Source organism: Monodon monoceros, unplaced genomic scaffold (assembly GCF_005190385.1).
Source record: "Monodon monoceros isolate NGI ecotype Baffin Bay Population unplaced genomic scaffold, NGI_Narwhal_1 Super_Scaffold_3, whole genome shotgun sequence".
NCBI classification, from domain to species: domain Eukaryota; kingdom Metazoa; phylum Chordata; class Mammalia; order Artiodactyla; family Monodontidae; genus Monodon; species Monodon monoceros.
In genome coordinates, this window is record NW_021703780.1 from 55481705 (window position 1) to 55501583 (window position 19879).

General features: G+C 53.4%; 1 protein-coding gene across 14 annotated transcripts in view; it reads left to right on the forward strand.

Moving 5' to 3' along the window:
- The window catches only part of DLEC1 (DLEC1 cilia and flagella associated protein), a 102767-nt gene extending 83052 nt beyond the window's left edge, over window positions 1-19715 (forward strand). For 6 of the 14 annotated variants that reach the window (XM_029244137.1, XM_029244142.1, XM_029244138.1 and 3 more), the window contains 16 exons: window positions 6881-7034; window positions 7483-7593; window positions 8572-8702; window positions 9428-9619; window positions 10408-10478; window positions 10943-11094; window positions 12338-12456; window positions 12990-13060; window positions 15416-15621; window positions 15706-15816; window positions 15921-16046; window positions 16154-16248; window positions 16442-16526; window positions 16728-16946; window positions 17929-18090; window positions 18861-19715. In XM_029244137.1, coding sequence (XP_029099970.1) covers window positions 6881-7034; window positions 7483-7593; window positions 8572-8702; window positions 9428-9619; window positions 10408-10478; window positions 10943-11094; window positions 12338-12456; window positions 12990-13060; window positions 15416-15621; window positions 15706-15816; window positions 15921-16046; window positions 16154-16248; window positions 16442-16526; window positions 16728-16946; window positions 17929-18090; window positions 18861-19658 — 2803 coding nt within the window. In that variant the 3' untranslated portion in view covers window positions 19659-19715. Of the gene's footprint in view, window positions 1-6880; window positions 7035-7482; window positions 7594-8571; window positions 8703-9427; window positions 9620-10407; window positions 10479-10942; window positions 11095-12337; window positions 12457-12989; window positions 13061-15415; window positions 15622-15705; window positions 15817-15920; window positions 16047-16153; window positions 16249-16441; window positions 16527-16727; window positions 16954-17928; window positions 18091-18860 lie in introns of those variants that run through there. The other 8 variants (XM_029244147.1, XM_029244148.1, XM_029244141.1 and 5 more) reach the window with 8 other exon arrangements.
- The last annotated feature ends 164 nt before the right edge of the window (window positions 19716-19879 follow it).

Here is a 19879-nt window from a genome sequence, read left to right on the forward strand (position 1 = left end):
AGGCTCTAGGCACGTGGGCTCAGTAGTTGTGGTTCATGGGCTGTAGAGCACAGGCTCAGTAGTTGTGGCACACAGGCTTAGTTGCTTCATGGCATGTGGGATCTTCCCAGACCAGGGCTCGAACCCGTGTACCCTGCATTGGCAGGCGGGTTCTTAACCACTGCGCCACCGGGGAAGTCCCTGTTTAGGGTATTCTTGGCTCTCTTGTCAAATATTAGTTGAGTGTATACATGGCATTTTTAAATGAGCAAATACCATTGTATTCTGGGAGGAACACACTGGAGATTTCGAAGGTTATTAGTGATATTCCCTCCCTCACTCCCTCCTTTCCTTCCTTCCTTCCTTTCTCATGGAAAATTTCTTACATATATAAAAATAGTATAGTATAATGAACCCCTGTGTATCCATCATCTACTTTCAGTAATTATCAAATCACGACAAATACTGCTTCATCCACATGCCTCATCCATTTCTCCCCCCAACCCTTCTCAAACTATTTTGAAGCATAATATTCATTTTCTTAAGTTGACTGATGGTAACATTTTGTTTCTTAACAAAAAAAAGGGGGGTGGTACACAGTTGTTCTTTTTATTATTATTCTTTAAACTGTATAGATATTTAAACTGTATATTTGTTTTGTAGTCATTTCTGCATGTATTTTGTTATAAAAACTTTAACTGCTCACTTTAAATCTTCATGAATACTTGAATTATCCTCCAAAGAGAATGTGCCATTTTATACTTCCACCTCCAGGGTATGAGATGCCCATCACCCCAGACTGTCACAGTGACAGATATTCTCAGACTTTTGGTACTTGGACCAGCAACAGGGGGGAAAGTACCAGCAATGTCTCATTCAAATGTGCTCTTCTACAACTAACGTTATGGGTCTAAGTATGAGTCTTTTCAAAGCCACCGGTAATTGCGTGGTTCTTCATGGTCCTTAAATAAGAAGGTTAAGACTGTCTTCTCCTCAGGCAGAATGAATACCTTTTATTCAGTCTCTGCTTATTTCATTTCTTTTCTTATCTTTATTCTTTCTTCTTAAAGGACCTTGTATTAATCAGAATGTTTACAGTTGCAAGTGAGGGAAACACATCAATTTAGGCAAAAAGGGGGAACCATTGGCTCATGTACCTGGGCATTCCTGCCCTACTGAATCCAGGGCTCCAGCCTCTTCCTTTGTCTGGTCTTCTACTTCTCTCTCATTGTCCACCCTCCTTCCCTCTCCTGCACCCACCCCATCCTTCAACTCTGCTTCTCTCTCTTTGTTGGCCTTTCTCTCCCCTATTGGCAGGGGCCCTTGGCCACAATGCCCCAGGGAAGGGGGCCACTTAGAGTTCCAGGCTCACACACTCCCAGCTTAATAACCTCTGTGAAAAATGAAATCAGCTTTCTCCAGAGATACACTCTGAATGGATCTCTTTGGTCACCTGCCCTCACAGGCCCTACCTCCCCGTGGCAGGGGGCAAGGATCCAGCTCCAGAAGAGGCAGGTGGGAAAGCTTGCTGGACAGTAAAAACAATAGCTATCACAGCCCACCACAAACCTGCTGGGTCTATACTGCATGAGTTTAACCATTTTCTTCATATTTTCCATCTCTTGGGGTTTTTCTCCTCGCTCAGGGATATGCCCTTGGCCCTGCAGGTCACTAAGTCTCTGGTGGATACCTTTGTTTTGGCAATCATGCTTTTCAATTTCAAGCTTCTTTTTTATGAATTGTTCCTTTTCTGTAGTCATCTGTTATTGTCTTATGGATGCAACAGCCTCTCAAATTACCCCGAGGAAACTAATTTTAGTTTCCTCAGATTCTGGTTTGGAATCTTTCTTCACTTTTTGGGTTTCTTTCTACATCTAATAATCCTTGGCTGCCCATTCCTGTTCTGAAGGAGGAAGTTGATTTGCATAAGGAGCCGGTGGTGTCAGTTTCCTCTGAGTATGTGGGTGTAGGTGTGGATGGAGTCCTCCTCCCAGGACTGAGTGTGTGTGAGTGTGTGTGAGTACCCTCAGAGCAGACAGCTTCCTGAATCCCGTAAAGGGAGGGGGCCTCTGGGGAAAACAGCCCAAGACAAACAGTCGAGGAAACCCACACTGGCCAGCTACACGAATCAGTCCCTTCCTTCCTTCATAAATAGGATCTTTTTGGTTGTTTTCCCTCAGAGACAGTTGAGAAGCCCAGTGTTCCTGCAGGATCTGCTGTGACCTCTCTGCAGGGCCACGCCCACATTCTTCACTGCGGGTCGGGTAAATCCTGTTGCAGGATTTACCAGTCTTCTGTGTGATGCCTGAGCTCTGGGAGCCAGTATAGCTGAACCCGCCAGGATAATCTCCCAGCGCTCCTTTAGTTACCTCCCCTGCTCTTTCCCCACAGCCCACTCTGCCTTGTGATGCCTCTCACTCCACTGTTACGGAATCTCTGCTTGGCCTTCTCCAGGGGTCTTAAGTAATAGTTTTGTTCTCCTCTGTTTTATCAGTTAATCTGATTACAGCCTTTCTTTTAATTTTTTTCTCATTGGAATAGCATTATATTTACTTTATTCTTTATTTAAAAATGTTCACAAATTATGCATAATGTTAGCATAGTGTATCGTATTATAATAATGATATATGGGGCAAATATAATAGTTGCCAGTCGGGACCCACTCTCCATCCTTCTCCACCCTGCTCTCCTATTTCTTCTCTTCCTCAACAACGCTTGTTACAATCTATCCTTCAGTGGCACTCATCCTGGTGTGTGTGAAGTGATATTTCACTGAGGATTTGATTTGAGTTTTCCTGATGGCAAATGATGTTTAGCATCTTTCATATGCTTATTGGTTATCTGTAGATCCTCTTTGGAGAACTATCTCTTGAATTCTGTGCCCATTTAAAAAAAATAAGGTTATTTGTCTTTTTATTATTGAGATGCAAGTGTTCCTTTTTTTTGAGATGGAAGTGTTGTTCTTTATGTATATTCTAGATACATATCTATTATTAGGTATATGATTTTCAAATATTTTCTCCCACTCTGAGAATTGTCCTTTTACTTTCTTGATGGTATGTATACTTTGAAGCACAAAAGTTTTAAATTTTGGTGAATTCCAGTTTATGTATTTTTCTCGTTTGTTGCTTGTGGTTTTGGTGTTATATCTAAGAAACCATTGCCTAATGTCACAAATATTTACTCACATGTTTTCTTCTGAGAGTTTTATAGTTTTAGTTCTTATTCTTAGGTCTCTGATCCATTTTGAGTTAGTTTTTGTGTATGGTGTGAGAAAAGAATCCAGGTTCATTCTTTTCCAACTAGATAATCAGTTGTCTCAGTACGGTTTCTTAAAAAGACTTTTCTTTATCCATTGAATTGTCTTGGCACCCTTTGTCAAAAATCAGTTGACTGTAAACATGAGGGTTTATTTATGGACTGTCAGTTCTGTTCCACTGATCTATAGGTCTGTTCTTATGCCGTATCAACATTGTTTTGATTAATGTGGCTTTATAGTAAGTTTTGAAATCAGGAAGTATGAATTCTCCAACTTTGTTTTTCTTTCTCAAGATTGTTTTGGCTATTCTGGGTTCTTTGAATTTCTGTATGAATTTTAGGACCAGTTTATCAATTTCTGCAAAGAGGCAGCTGGGATTTTTATAGGGAGTGTGTTGAATCTGCCGATCAGTTTGGGGAGTATTGCCATCCTGACAATATTAAGTCTTCCCATTCTTGAACATGAAATGTCTTTCCATTTATTTAGGTCTTTTCATTTCTTTCAGTGAGGTTTTCGGTGTACAAGTCTTGTACATTTTTTGTTAAAGTTATTCCTAAGTATTGTATCATTTTTGATGCTTTTGGAAATGGACTTTTCTTAATCACATTTTATTATTATTCATTGTTAGTGTGTAGAAATACAAATAGTTTTTTGTATATTGACCCTGTATCCTACAACCTTGCTGAACACATTACTTCTGATAGTTTTCTAAATAGAAGATCATGTCGTCTGCATTTAGAGATAATTTTACATCTTCCTTTCCTTTTTCTTCTTTTAAATTTTTATTTATTTATTTATTTTTGGCTGTGTTGGGTGTTCATTGCTGTGCACGGGCTTTCTCTAGTTGTGGCGAGCGGGGGCTACTCTTCGTTGTGGTGCGTGGGCTTCTCATTGCAGTGGCTTGTCTTGTTGTGGAGCATGGGCTCTAGGGCGCATGGGCTTCAGTAGTTGTGGTGTGCAGGCTCAGCAGTTGTGGCTCGCGGACTCTAGAGCGCACGCTCAGTAGTTGTGGTGCATGGGCTTAGTGTGTGGCATGTGGGATCTTCCCAGACCAGGGCTCGAACCCGTGTCCCCTGCATTGGCAGGCAGATTCTTAACCACTGAGCCACGAGATAAGTCCCTACATCTTCCTTTCCAATCTGGATGCCTTTCCTTTCTATTTCCTGCCTAATGGACCTAATGATACTCCAGTACAGTGTTGAATGAAAGTGGCAAGGTTGGATGTCCTTGCCTTGTTTCTGATCTTAAAATGAAAGCATTGTCTTTCACCTTTAAGTATGATATTAGCTGTAGGCTTTTTGTAGATGTCCTTTATCAGGTTGTGGAAGTTCCCTTCTATTCCTAGTTTGCTGATTGTTTTTCTCATGAAAGAACGTAAGATTCCATTGAATGTTTTTTCTGCGTCTTTTGAAATAATCATGCCATTTTTGTCCTTTTTAAAATTAATGTGTTTTTCACTAATTTTTGCATATTCAACCAAAAATTTTATTTCTTATTTGACCTATTGTTTATTTAGGAGTGTGTTGTTTAATTTACACATATTTTTGTTTCCCAAATTATTTTCTGTTGTTGATTTTTAATTTGATTCTCTTGTTGTTGGAGAACATACTTTGTATAATTTCAGCCTTTTAAATCTGAGGCTTGTTATATGGGCTATCTTATGGTCTGTTCTAGAGAATATTCCATGTACACATAGGAGACATTTTGCTGTTGTTGGATAGAGTGTTATATAGAGGTCTGGTTGGTTTATAGTGTTAAGTCTTCTATTTCCTGTTCATCTTCTGCTTAGTTGTTCTGTCCACTATTTAAAATGAGGTATTGAAATCTCTAATCATTATTTTGGAATTGTCAGTTTCTCCCTTCAATCCTGTCATTGTTTGCTTCATGTATTTTGGAACACTGTTGCTAGACATGTGTATTTATAATTGTAATGTCTTCCTGATGGATTGACCTTCTTATAATTATAAAATACCCTTCTTTGTCTCTAGTAACAATTTTTGTCCTAAAGTCTATTTCATCTCACATTAAAATAGCTACAATAGCTCTCTTTTGGGTACTGTTTGCAGTATATTTTTCCATCCTTTTACTTTCGGCACATTTGTGTCTTTGAATCTAAGGTGTCTCTTGCAGACAGTATACAGTGGGATCATTTTTTTTAATACATTTTGCCAATCTCTATCTTTTGTTTGGCTTTTGAATCTATGACCTATCTCAGGCTCGTTCTGTGGCTATAAAAAGATAGCATGATAACTGCAATTAAACCTCATTTTCAAATATATTTTACAGCTCTTTACGGGGACAAGTCTTTTCTTCTTTGATATTCTTGAGGATTGCCAAGCTGGCCAAGATGGTAAAGTTTTTTTTGTCTGTTGGAAAAATCCTTAATTATCGAACAAAGTGAACAGCACTCAGAAATTTATGGCCCCCCCCAAAAAAAATGGGGGCGGGGAGGAGGTTAAAAAAAAGGAAGATAGCATGAGACATCCTTGTAATGGAACCGTTCTGTGTCTTGACTGTGGTGGTGTCATGCGTTATCTACATGTGATAAAATTGCGTAGAAGTAAATACATACAAACGGGTCCGTGTAAACCTGATGGGGCCTGAATAAGATTGCTGGATTGTATCCGTCTTGGTCTCCTGCTTGTGACATTGTGCCATAGTTAGGCAAGATGTTACTATTGGGCAATTGGGTGAAGAGTATATTGGATCCCTTTGTATTTTTTTTTTGTTACTGCTACATGTGAATCTACAGTATTTCAAAATAAAAAGTGAAAAGCAAAATGCATGTTATCTCCGTTCCTTATATAAGGAAAAAAATACCCTCAGACATATTTGCGTGGGTCTGTTTCTAGGTTTTCTACATTGTTCCATTGATCTGTTGTATACATCCCTCCACCAGTAACACACTATCTTGATTGCTGTAGCTGTATAGTAAGTCTTAACATCCAGTAATTTCCCACTTTATTCTTTTTAAAAATTGTTTTAGTCTGTGTCCTTTATCTTTCTATATAAATGTTACAATAAGCTTGTCTATATCTACAAAAATCCTGGCTAGGAGTTTGATAAGAATTGTGTTAAACTTAATAGGTCAATTTGGGAAGAATTGACTTCTGTGTTGAGTTTTTTAATCCATGAACATGATTTATGCCTCTCTATAGTCATCTTCGATTTCTTTCATTGGTGTTTTTGTAGTTTTCAGTACACAAATTCTATACGTGTTTTATTAGATATTTACCAAAGTATTTCAATTTTTCGAGCAATTATAAATGGTATTATATTTTTAACTTCTGTTTCTACATGTTCTTTGTCAGCCTGTAAAAATGTGATTGATTTTGGAGTTCCCTGGCGGTCCAGTGGTTAGGACTCTGTGCGTTACTGCCGAGGGCCCGGGTTTGATCCCTGGTCAGGGAACTAAAAATCCCACAGGCCTCCTGTCACAGCCAAAAAGAAAAAAAAAGTGATTGATTTTTATGGGTTGATTTTTACCCTGTCACTTTGCTGACTCACTCATTAGTTCTAAGATTTTTTTAAAAAATTGATTCCTTGGGATTTTCTACGTGGACCATCATGTCATCTGCACATAGGGAGGAGTTTTAATTCTTCCTTTCTGTTGAGTATGCCTTTTATTTCCTTGTGTTCCAGCCACCTGCCTGTGTATGCCGAGGTGCAGGAGCCCTACGTGTACCTGCAGAGCAGCCAGGTGGAGGTCACCAACCTCTACCTGGGCGTGCCCACCAAGACGCCTGTCGCACTCATCAATGGCACACTCCTGCCCACCCAGTTCCACTGGGGCAAGGTGGGTGAGCCCACACTGTCGGGCCCTAGGCCTGCAACCCTCAGCCCCAGAGGCCTGTGTGGAGGGGGACGTTGTCCCCCAGACACCGCCCAGAACAGATTACTGCCCCTGGAGCTGACTCTGCCGCCTGCCCCACGTGCCACGGCAGATGGGGCCACGTCCCTGTGCATCAGAGCCAGCTGTCCCTGTTCCCCATCACCCTGGGCCTCCCAGGGTGGCTTATTTAGTCCAGAGAACCCCTGACAGGGATGAGGTCCATCTGTGGTGGGAGAGGAGAGGAGAGGGGCCTGTGGTTTATCCCCACTCAGGAGCACCCCACCCTGCTGGTCTCGCTGGGGGACCCCAGTCCGCCAGCCTCCCCAGAGTATGCGGCGGTGCTGAGCCCTCTGTCTGGACCCCGGGTCCATCCTGGAAGCCCAGCACGTGACCCCACCCATGTGTCTGCCAGCTCCTGGGGCTCCAAGCAAGCTTCTGCACAGCAAAAGTCTCCCCGAGACGTGGCACGCTGGGCCCCCGTGAGGAGCGCCAGTTCAGCCTAGAGTTGACTGCTCATACCCAGGCGAGTGAGGACTCAGGGGCCTGCGTGCCCAGGAAGCTCCCCCGGCTGCCTGCCTCTGTGCCGGCCAGGAGGTCCACCCCAGACCCCTCTCCTGGGCTGCGTCAGTGGGGACGAGACTTCTTGCATTTGGGTCTGGGGTCCCCACTCCCACTGGGCCTGCTGTCTAGGGACACAGGGCCTGGATGTGCCCTGACACCCTTGGGCACCACCTTTAGCCCTCGCCAGGCCATTCTCTTTGGAGCAGGTGGGCCCAGCTTTCCAGCTGCCCGGAGCTGCTGAACAGAGCTGCTGCCCACGGCGGGCCCTGTGCTGGGTGCTGCAGGGGAGTCTGAGCGGCACCCAGGCTCCTCCCAAGAAGGACACAGCTTCTCCTGGGTGCAGCCCACAGGAAGGCCATTGGGCCGAATGTGCTCAGCACTTGGGTGGTTGCCGGCTATCTGTTTGTGGTTCTTGTGGGGGAGGAAACTTTGTCCTCGCAGGGACTAGCAGCCCCAGGTCCCAGTCCTCTCTGGCGAACATGTGGACGGTGGGCTTTCTTACACAGCTGAGCCAGAGCTCGAGGGTGACGGCCGGGCCCAGGCCTGGCACAGAGCAGACCTCACGCAGAAAGGGCTTGATTTCTATGGTAGCAGCTTCATCAGGATAAATGTGCGGCTTCTCCAGAGGTCCGCTTGGAGGGGTCTCCTTCACGTGGGGCTGCCCAGGTATTTGGGGCCGACTCACAGCCAGGAGCCCTGAGGAAGGGGCCAGGCCTCCGGTGGGGGGCAGGGGTGGGCTGACAGGCCGGGTCTGGGCATAGTGACCCACTGAAGGGTCTGGGAGCCCTTCCACAGAGATGAGCCTGGACAAGACCTTTGGGTTGAGCGCCCCCCCCCCCAAGCAGCCTCCTGTGCTGTGGGAGCCCATCTGAGGTCCCTCTGCTGAGGCCAAGCCCTGGGCTTTACCTGAGTGATGCACCCCCGGTGGGCTTCCTTATAGGACGAGTTGATGGACCTGGCCCTCCCTTGTAACGTGTTGGGCATGAAGGAGCCACTGGTTCTGGGCATTTCCGGGAAACCCCAGGGACTGCAGGTGGCCATCGCCATCTCTACAGAGGACAGCGACAGCAGGTGAGCCCAGGGCAGGCCCGGGGCCTGGGGGCTGAGGCAGCCGTTCAAAGGACCGGCCTTGAGGTGGTACCAGCCTCCTCCCCGTGATTCCCGCGGCCAGGAAAAGGCCCCTCACAGACTCTCTGGGGACAGCCCCGCCTAGCCCATCACCGCCTTCTCTGTGGTCTTTCCCCACACACCGGAGGCGTGGTGTTCAGGCGGGGAGACGGCAGGGGACGGGGCTCTGGGTACCTTGGGCTTTCCCACACGAGGCCTGGCGACCGGGAGACAGGCCGGTCTGCCCCGGCCAGGGAAAGCCTGGGGAGTTTGAGGCCTCTCTTGGCATCACGGGTGGGCGAGTCGGGAGTCTCTGTGGGGTGGCAGCTTTTTTTTTTTTTTTTTTAATTTATTTATGGCTGTGTTGGGTCTTCGCTTCTGTGCAAGGGCTTTCTCTAGTTGTGGCAAGCGGGGGCCACTCTTCATCGCACGCACAGGCTCAGTAATTGTGGCTCACGGGCCCAGTTGCTCCGCGGCATCTTCCCAGACCAGGGCCCGAACCCGTGTCCCCTGCATTGGCAGGCAGATTCTCAACCACTGCGCCACCAGGGAAGCCCTGGGGTGGCAGCTTAATGAGGGCTTGGAGGATGCAGCCTGGTTTCCGGGCAGCTCTGGCGCCCCCACCCCAGGTGGCTCGCTGGGCAGGGCCAAGGGTGGCGTGTAACCGGGTGCTCGTGGGCTCGGGGCAGTGTTGCCAGTGCAGAGCTGTGGCCAGGCCACCCGGAGAGGCTCCACCTGGACTTCGGCTCAGCAGTGCCGCTGCGGACCCGCGTGAATCGCCAGCTTATCCTGACCAACTGCTCCCCGATACAGACCCCTTTTACCCTCAAGTTTGAGTACTTTGGGAGCCCTGCAAACAGCCTGCGCCAAAAACCCAGCCTGTAAGTCTGGTTTCTTTCAGAGGCTGCTTCTGGGGAGGATGTGGCCTGCTGAGGTGGAGGGCTTCGGACAGGCCAGGTGGTACTGGGGCCCGCGGACGAGGGAGAAGTTATTGTAGGTGGAGGGAACTGTGCGCAGAGATACAGTGAGGCACGCTGCAAAGCTGTAGCTCGGAATCAACTGCATTGAAAGTGTTTACACCGAGAGGCTGGCTAAGTTTACCAGCACCCCGCTGCAGACACCTCGCCACCAAAGCTCCTAAGGCGGGGGTGGGAGGGGAGGAGTGGTGGCGGGAGCTTCAAAACCACCGACTGCTTGTGTTGCAGGGCACCAGGAACAGCTCCTGAGCCATTAACTTGCCCATTGCAGAAAGTTAGCATGTGTTCAGTGCAGGACAGATGTCAGCAGGAAAGAGTGGAAACGGCCTGTTGCAGAAGGCTGGACAAGGGTTGGGGAGTCGGGGCTGGGTTTTCATCCATGGGTCACCAAGGTGCAGAGCCTGGGGATCGGGGTCCCTGCCCTGGAGCCCTCCTGAGTTTGTTGGGAGGCAATCCCTGGGGCTGGCAGGCGGCCTGCAGCTGGGATGCTTTGGGTGGTAGGGGTGCAGCGCGAGCAAAGACCACAGACAGAGGTGAAGAGGAGGCCTGACCAGCTCTCCCCTGGGAGGAGCAGGCAGGGCCACCTTCTTCTGCTGGGCACCTGGGGGGATGCTGGTTGCCAGGGGAGGTGGCTCAGGTCTGGGGAAGGGCCCGGATGGCTTGATGTGATTTCCACGTCCCGTCTTGTCAAGCCCCGACATGCCTCCTGCCCTGCTGAAGATGGCTCGGATGCGGGAGCTCTTGGCCAAGCGAGAGCAGCTGGGTAAGAGTCCCAGGGCAGGCGCTGAGCCCAGGCCTGGCCAGAGCGGCGTTTCGCGTGGCCTTCCAAGGAGGTGGGCCGGTTGCTGCAGGAGGGGACCCTGACCAGAGACCACTTCTCAGCGTCTTTTCTAGCAAGGTCCCTGAGATGGCCGTGGCCCTCCACCTGACAGCACCCCCTCTTTTAAACGAGGCCATCCCCTTGCCAAGGGCGTACGGCTTGTGCACAGGGCCTGGCTTCGATTTGGGAGGGGTGGTGGCTCAGAAGGGAGGGCTGAGGCTCGGCCCTTGTGGGAGGTGAGAGAAGCTTGGACGCTGGGCCCCAGGCTCCCAGGAGGAGGGTCTGTTTAGCCAGACCAAGGAGAGGCTGTAGGTTGGCTTGTCTGGTTCAGTGCTTTGCTGACGCTTGAGGGTTTGGACCTCTTTCCTGCCCTGGGGCCTGAATCCCCATTCCTGGTTCTGCTGTAGAGTTTATGGAAAGCATGCTATCCCACGGGAAAGGAGCTGCCTTCTTTCCCCACCTCTCCCAGGGCGTGCTGGGGGCCCACCAACAGCTTGGCATTGACCTCACAGCCTGTGCGAACATGTGGGGCGAGTACTGGGACAGCCTCATCTGCACAGTAAGTAAACAAAGTAAACGTGTCCCAAATCCTAGGCTACTGAGTTATTGCACAGAAGATTTTCCTGAACTATTTAGTAAATTGGATGCGTTAGTTATGGTAGATATTTGCTTTAAATTGTGCTGTGCCCAATGACAAAGAGTTGATCACCTTAATATACAAAGCATTTCTGGACTAACAATAAGGGGGGCAAAAGCATCCCAAATAGGCAAAGGGTTTGAATAGGCAACTCAAGAATGACAAAGAGAGACGGCCAGCGAACGTGAAACATGTCACCAGCACTGGTAACCAAAGAAGTGAGGGTTAAACCACTGAAATACTAGTCTTTGTGAGATTAGCAAGGTTCAAAAGTTGTCAGTGAAGGTGCAGGGGAAAGGTACTCACGTGCACGGCGAGGCCGGCTGGGAAATGTGTGCCGCCCTTCGGAGGCACTTCTGCAGGGCGCTGGGGACACACAGTTAAGGTTGCCTCAAGGAAAGAAGTGGACACAGGGAACAAATAAATTCACACCAGGCTTCCTTTTCTTCTCAGCGTTGTTTGTAATAGAGGGGGGAGAAAAAAGCAAACGGTGTAAACATCCACGTCCATCAGGAGAAGATCGGATGAAAACATTAGGCTACATCCACGCAGTGGAATTCCGGACAGCCCGTTAAATGATGCTGTAAACCTTCATTAGTAAAATTATCATATGTTGTAAAGAGAAAAGAGATTACCAAAACAAAGCATGCCCAGAATGCTCCTCATTTATATCTGTGTTTTATGCACACAAGTCTGTCTAGACAGTGGTACACTGAAATGTTAACAGTGAGTCGTGCTGGGGGGTGGGGTAGGATCATGGGTGAAATACATTCTATTTTAAATTAAAAAAAGACATTTATCGCTTTTTATTAGCAGAGAAAAATAATAAAGTTATTTCCATTTAAAAGATAAAGAAATGTAATCAAAGGGGCCATAAGAGGCCAAAGACCCTCAAGCTGGGAGATCCGTGCAGTCGCACGCAGGGCTGGGCGGGAGAGTAGAGACGGGAGGGCAGGACAGGGAAGCGGGGGCTGGGAGGCCAGGCCTTTGGGGGGGTCTGGGGTGAGTGTCAGACATGGGGGAGTGAGTCCCCGCCCAGTTGCGACCAAGCTTTGGGGACCCTGGGCTGGCTGGAGGAGGGAGGGCCTCGAACGGAGGGGATGGGGAGCCAGGGGTTGCGGTAGCAGCCGGTGATGAGAGCAATGCATGACTGCTGTGTTTGCAGGTGGGAGACCTGCCTCCAGCGGTCATCCCGGTGCACATGGCGGTGGTGGGCTGCCCCATCAGCTCCCACAGGACCGCCCACTACACCACTGACCAGATCCAGAAGGAGCCTGTTGTCAGGTATCCCTGCCTCGCCCCCGCCCACCTCCTGCTCTAACCCTTGAAACCCTCTGGCCTCCACCCCGGGCTGCCCACGCCAACTCGTTGCTGTCCCGCTGGCCCAGGGCCACTTGGTGCCACCCAGCTCGAAAGCCCCAAGCCAGGGCTACCCCAGAGGAGGGAGGCCTCAGGGGGCACGGCCGTGATCTGCACATCTCTGAGGGATTTGCGGGGACAGAAGTACCGAGTAGTCACTTGTGGTCCGAGGTCAGGGCCGGATTTGGGACCCCTCACTCCAACTGCTTTGGGGTCTGTGTGGTTGGTCAGTGCGGTTGCAGAGTGGGTGGGGTTTACTGGTGAGCAGTCCTGGGTCATGGTTCACCGGGCACCGCATGGGGAGGGCCTCCAGCCCTGGGGCTCGGTTACTCTGGGCTGAAGACAGACCGCTATGGGGCCTCCTGCCTGCCTGAGCCCCGGCCTTCCTCTCTCAGGAGAGCTGGCCTGTGGGGTGTGCGCTGGCTGTGGCCCTGCTGACCCTCGTCTCCTGTCTCCAGGTTCGGCACCCAGGTCTCTGGAGGAGACACCGTCACCCGGATCCTTCGCCTGAGTAATTCCAGCCCCTGTGGTGAGATGCTCGCGAGAGAAATCGGGGCTCTTGCTGCAGGCTCTGCCGTGTGGTGGGCCAGGCTGGGAGGGAAGATTGGGGTGGGGGAAGCTGATGGCCCACGACCTGGAGCCAAGTGGGCTGGGGTATGGAGGGAGGCCCCCAAGGGCCAAGGTCAGGACTGGCCAAGCCACTCTTGGGTTGTCAGAGCCACTTCCACCCGAGAAGACAGGACTTATCCTTGCCTGGGGTCTCCCAGTGTCCATGGGCCACAGATGCCCTCCCCTGCTCGGGTTCACTTTGCATAGGGACAGGCACTTGTAGGGGACACCTTTTCTCTTCCCTTCAGCCAGCAGCCCCTGAGCTATTTGCCAGGTGCTGTGCAAGGAGCTGGGGATACAGGGGCAACAGGACAGCAGGGGCTGTGCCTGATGGGCAGGACGGACGTGACCATGGGCTGCCAGTGTAGAGTGCACTGAGTGCAACTACGGGGGCGGCCAGAGTGCTGGGGGTCTGTGTCAAGGGCCATCAGGCTGAGGCCAGGAGGAGAGCGACCCAGCTGGGCCTGAGGGAGCGTATGGGCCACAGGAAGAGCCAGGGCCAGCTGAGAACCAGCCTCCCGGGGATTATTTAAAGCACCTTGAGGCTCGGCCACCCCAGACCAAGTGAAGCACAGTCTCTAGGGGCAGGGCCTGGGCACTGTAGTTTTTAAGCTCCTCGGGGACTCAAGGGAAACATCCTGTTGGTGGAAGAGAATGGCCACTCTGTGACCTTGCTTATTTTTGACCACTGGATCTGTGCATTTGGGGTGTATTGGACCACTCTAATCATGTTATCAAGTTCTGCTAGCGTTTGCAGTTTTGCTGTATGCTTTTAGCTTCTGTATTGTTAGATGCACTTGACAGCTAATGATGCCTCTTATCACCCTGTAACCTTCCTCTTTGGCCCCTTCAGTGCTTAAATCCCGCCTCGCCGAATAGCAACATTGCTCCCGCTGGTTGTATACTGGCATTTGCCTGGTATGTCTTTGCCCATCCCTCTGTTTCCACCCTTTATGACTTCGATGTGTGTTTCTCTGTAAACAGCCGGGATCTGAGCTTTAGGAAATCTATGTATTTCTTCTTCTTTTATGATTTATTTCACTGTTATTTTTCTGCTTTCTTCGTTTTGCTTTTTGTGACTTCTGTTTTCCCTTCGTTTAATTTGGGATTTCTCTTCTACTTTCCTGGTTACCGTTGCTTCCTTGGGGCTCATCATCACACGCACATTTCTCCGTACCTGAAAGTGAGACTGTCCTCTGCACTTGAGAGTATGGAAGCCACTGGTGGCCTTGGTGAGAGTGGTTCCGTGCGTGAAAGAGGCAGATACCAGGTAGTAACCCTAGGGACTACAAGTTCGGGGACCTTGCGTGGGCATGTCTTCACCAGGCGTTCATTCCCCAGGGGCGAGCCATGAATCCGAGGTGAGCTGGGAGTGGGGGGGGAGGCGCTCATGGATTGTTCGTCCTCCAAGCTTGCTGTGGAGAGGAGAAGTGGTACTGGAAAGGTCTGGCAGAGGGAAGCTTGTTTAAGTGCTGTGGGGAAGCAGCCAGGAGAGAGGGGAGATGGGACACATCTGGCCCCTGAGAAGAGGGGTGCAGGGATGGGGTAGATGCAGACAGATGGGGGGCTCCGGGCAGGACTTTTTTCTGGGAGGTGAGGTGGGACCACCCACTGAGTGCCAGAGGAGACCAGGGAAGACAGTGTCGTGGTGCAGGTACGCAGGGACGGCCGAGCAGGAAACAGTGATGGGCAGAGTGGGGGCGCAGTCTAGGTTGGGGACATATTTATGGGAGTGGCACGTTGTTTAGAATGTGGGGGACTTGCTCACTGGGGCCTAGATGGTCGGTTCCGTTCCCCCAGGGTTAGGTTTTTGCCCAGTGGGTACAAGGATGGGGGCAGAGAGAGAGATGAGAATCCTGGCCAGACAGTTGCCAGTGGCAGCCCCCAGAGACTCGCCTGGCTGGGGAAGGAAGTGAAAGCAGGTGGGCGCTAAAGGATGGAGGGGAGGAGGCAGGGGACACGGGGAGTGAAGGGCCCAGTGGTCAGCAAAAAGGCCAGAAGGAAAGGAGGGTGTGGGGAGAGCACACAGGGAGCCGGATTTCTGCATCTGGACATGAAACCTGGTCTTGTGATCCAGAGGGCAAGGGCTGGCATAGCCTGTAGACTCTCCTAAAACAAGAATTGCCTGCAAGTGACATCGGGGAGCCAGGCCCCCTCCACCCTGAGTGTGGGAGACCCGGCAGCCTCCGGGGGCTGCAGGGAGTGGGGGGGGGCGCCCAGGGAAGAGTCTGCTCCTTCCTTATCCCCTCTCCTCTCTCCCCCATGTCTGCCCCAGACATCCGCCTAGACTGGGAGACCTACGCTCCAGAGGCCAGGGAGGACCGGCTGCTGGAGCTGCTGGTGTCCTATGGGCCACCCTTCCCGCTGCGGGACCAAGCTGGGAACGGCCTCCTGTGCCCTGAGACCCCTGAGAGCAGCAGCTCCTTCTGGTCCCCAAGTCCCTCTGACGTGCCCAAGTCCAGCCGTGAAGCTGCCCAGTCTGTGAGCAGGGGTGGCGGGAGGGCTGCCGGGCTGTGGCCAGTGGGCCTCGAGCCTGCGTGAGCCTCAGCGGCTCCTGGACCACAGGCTGAGGGCGGTTCCAGTGCCGGCACCTCCCAGGAAATCATCTCGGTCACCCTGCAGGGGCGCGAGGGGGTGCCCTCTGACCAGCTGTTCTCCATCAGCCCCAAGCAGGTGGTGAGTTGGGGCGGGGCTGGGAGCTCTGGGCGGGGGGGTCGGGGTGGGTGTCCCCCTGGCCGGGAGGGACAGGCGGCGCTGAGGCTGCTGTGTGCGACTGCCAGGTGGTCCCCGCACGGGGCAGCAGCACCATCCGCATCTCCTTCACACCCGTGGTCCTGGGCCCTGACGTCCTGCACAAAGTGGAGTGTACTGGCTCCGCCCTGGGCTCCATGAGCTTGGATGACGAGGTGAGCGCTCCTGGCCTGGGGAGGGCCCCCACCGTTGCCTCTCCCTGGGGCAGCTCGCCCGCTGCCTGCTCAGCTCGGGCGCCCGTGATCGGGCTTGGGCTCGGCAGGTGGAGAGGGAGCTTCCGGGGAGGAGGCGCCGCCTGCAGGGCTCGGCTGTGGGACCCGTGAGGCTGCACCTGCACGGCTACGTGAGGCCCGCGCAGTGAGTCGGCTGGGCTGCCTGGCCTCCCTGCGGCCCGCTGTGGGGGTCAGCCTTCCCCGGCACTGCCGGGGACCAGACAGGGTCCTGGGAGCAAGAGGATGGGGACGGGAGGGAGAAGCTGGCGGGTGCGCCCAGGGAAAGGCCGGCCAGGTCAGCTGGGCCCCAGAAGCCCAGCCGTGCCTGTCGCTGGCAGGCTGAGCGTGGAGCTGGACTCCGGCGGCAGCGTGGTGTTCTGGCACCAGGCCAGCGACCTCATCCCCGAGCAGCGCTGTGCTGGGGTGAGTGTGCTGCACGCCCCCCCCCCCCCCCCCGCCCCGGCCCTCCCGAGCTACCTGGTCTTCAGACCTCTCCCACGGCCCCCTGTGGGGCACAGGCCTGACAGTCCGGGTCCCCTCCCCCGGGACCCCCCACCCCCCACCCGAGTCAGGGGCTCCGGAGGGCAGAATTGAGTCCCCTCCCCGACCTCTGTGGCCGCCCAGGTGCTGAGTGAGCTGGTGACCACCCGCCACCTGAAGCTGACCAACACCACGGAAATCCCACACTACTTCCGGCTCCTGGTCTCCAGGCCCTTCTCTGTTTCTCAAGATGGGGTGAGCCGCAGCCACAGGGCTCCCGGCCCCAGCTGGAAGCAGCAGTGCAAGGAGGGGACAGCAGCAGCCGGCAAGCAGCTGGTACTCTACCCACAGGAGAACATGCTGGTCAGTGGGAGCTTCTGTGGTCCCTGCCTACAATGGGCACACTCACCTGGGCTGGGGCTCACCTTCCTCTCACGTTTGCGCATGCAGCACCCTCCAGGTCTGGACGTAGACACAGACAGTGGTGTCCACACACGAACCACACGCTTGGCCCCGCCATGCGCTGTGCGCTCAGGGGCGGACACCCATCACACGCACCATGTCCAGCAAACCCCTCCGCACAGGGGCCCTCCACGCGCAGGAACGCCTAGACCCATCAGTGTGGACACTCGCGAATCCCAGACACACCAGACCCCACTCTTCGTCCCCTCCACCAGTGTCCTGGTCCTGCGAGCACCTCCACGCGGCACAGACCCCCCTTCTTGTGTGCCCTCACGCAGGGTTTCATCACCATCTTTCCATAAACATAAGGCACACCAGAAACACAGTTCCCCAGGCCCCACTGCCAGAGATGAGAAGATCTGGGCTGAGGCCCGGGAACCCGTTTTCCTAACAGGTGCCTTTGATGAATCTGTGGATCTGGGTCCACAGACCTGGGTTGGGGAGCCCCGTGTACAAGCCCCATCCTGTTAGGCCCAGGTTACACCCTGGCCCCCAGATACCCACTCATGCTCCCCCAGCCCCCTCCCCACAGTCTCCAGGGTGGCCCCTGAGGAAGGCAAAGCTGACTGCACGTCCCCTGCTTAAAACCCGGCAGGGGCTCCTCACTGCCCCCAGAACAAAGACACAGGCCTGACTTGGGCCTACGGGCCTGCCCGCAACCCTGGTCACGCGAGTGGAGCCGCCCAATCCTCCGGCCTCTCAGCTCCCGAGGGCCGCTCAGCCCTGTCCCCAGTACTGACGGCTGTTGGGCAGGGAGCAGGGCACAGTGTGAGGAGTGAATGCACCAGGCAGGGTCCGCAGGAGGGAAGGATGGAGCTCTGGGCGGGGAGGCCGCCGCCCACCTCCAGCAGTCTGAGGTGACGGCTTGTCCACATCTGCTCAGGTGAATGTGTCCTTTTCCCTCTCCCTGGAGCTGCTCTCCTATCAGAAGCTCCCGGCTGACCAGATGTTGTCTGGAGTGGACATTCAGCAGAGCGCGAGTGGAGAGAAAAAGATGGTCTTCACTCAGAATCTGCTTCTGGAATACAGCAACCAGACCACTCAGGTGAGTCCCAGCCCTGCCTCATGTGTTCAGGTGGGGTCAGAGGAGGACAAACCCCAGTTGTCTGCCCGGGAAGAGGCCTGGCACATGGAGAGATGAGGGTCATCCATCCTTACCTGTCTTAGGAGCTCAGAGCGAGGTGGGGTGCTGTAGGGTGCAAAATCAGGGAAGGCTTCCTGGAGGAGGAGGTGGCATGCGAAGCCTGCATGCTGTTTAACAGAGAGAGAAGGGAAACCAGGCCAAGGGAATGGCCTGATGGGTGGGGACTGAGCAGCTGAGGGACGCCTCCTGGGCTCGTGTGGGTCTGCGAGCACCAGGTGAGAATACCACGGGCCTCGTTCTTGTTCTGTGGCCTGTGACAGCTCCACGCCACAGCCCCTCCTGCCCTGAGTTGGAGAGGCCAAGGAAAAAGGTTAGATGGCCCAGAGCCCAAGGGGAGCAGAGGGCTAGATGAGAGGGGAGAGGAAGGCAGTAGGGCGGCCCGACCAGGGAGCAGAAACCACAGAGCTGGATCCAGGGCAGGGGTGGCAAGGGAGTCAGAGGGGAGCAGATGGCGCGTTCCTGGCCCTTTTCCTGCCCAGAATCCCACCAGCATCCCCTGGCTTTAGATGACAGCGCTGGCCCCCTTCCACCAGCTGTGGTGCTGCCTGTACGTCCCTCGGAAGCTGCAGTACTTGGGGTCGGCAGGGCCCCTGTGTCCCTGGCTCAGAGCCCAGTGGGAGTGGGTAAGGTCACCCAGTCCCTACCAAGTTAAAGGTTCTGTCCCCCGCAAGGTGGTGCCCCTGCGGGCCGTCGTGGCCGTGCCTGAGCTGCAGCTCTCCACCAGCTGGGTGGACTTCGGGACCTGCTTCGTGAACCAGGGCCGCATCCGGGAGGTCTACCTGATGAACCTGAGCGGCTCCCGGAGCTACTGGGCCGTGTTGACAGGTGTGCCATGCCCTCCTCCCTGCTCCCCCGTGCAGCTGGGCCGAGACCCCCAAGAAGGGGCCTGCGTGCCCTGTCCCTGCAGGCTGGCTCCCCAGGGTTGGGCCCACCTGAGAATTCCTGCAGAGGTGGGCAGGAGCAGAGGCGCACCCCCAAGATGCGGGCAGGGGGCCGAGCGTGGAGCTGGCTGCGCTCCTGCATGTCCCCTTCCCCTCACGCAGGCCAGCAGGAGCCAGACAAGGACCCTGTTGCCTTCAGGGTCACCCCAAGCAGTGGGCTGCTGGAGGCACGACCGGTCAACGCGCCCCCCACCTCCGTCCCCCTCCAGGTTTCCTTCACCGCCAGGTACGGCCCTCCCAGCCTCGCTGGCGCTGCCTCTGGAGCCCTGGCCCAGGGCCCCCAACTCATCTCAGCCCCTGCTCCCCACAGGAGCTGTGAGCTGTACGAGTCCACGCTGGTGGTGGAAGGTGTGCTCGGTGAGAAATCCGGCACCCTGCGGCTCCGGGGCCGAGGCTCGTATGATGAGAAATATGCATCGCCCTACTAGCTCTGAGCCTCTGCCCTCAACCCCCAATACTGGAAATAAACACGGCCCAGAGCTATGGAGCAGGTTTACTGGGCAAAGGCACCTACTGGAGGACCTCTGAACAGCTCCTGGGATGGAGGGACCTCCCCCCCAACCTGCCCCCCCCACTTCCAGGCCCTGCACCCTGTGTCCTCAGAGCGAGCTAATACAAAGGGTCGGCCACACCCCTGTGGAGACCAGAGCAGTTAAAAGAGTCACTATTCAGATTCAGCAGAGGCAGGACTAGCATACCGAGAACCGGCTCGCTCTTGGGGAAAAAACCACAGCCACTAAGAGAAGGTA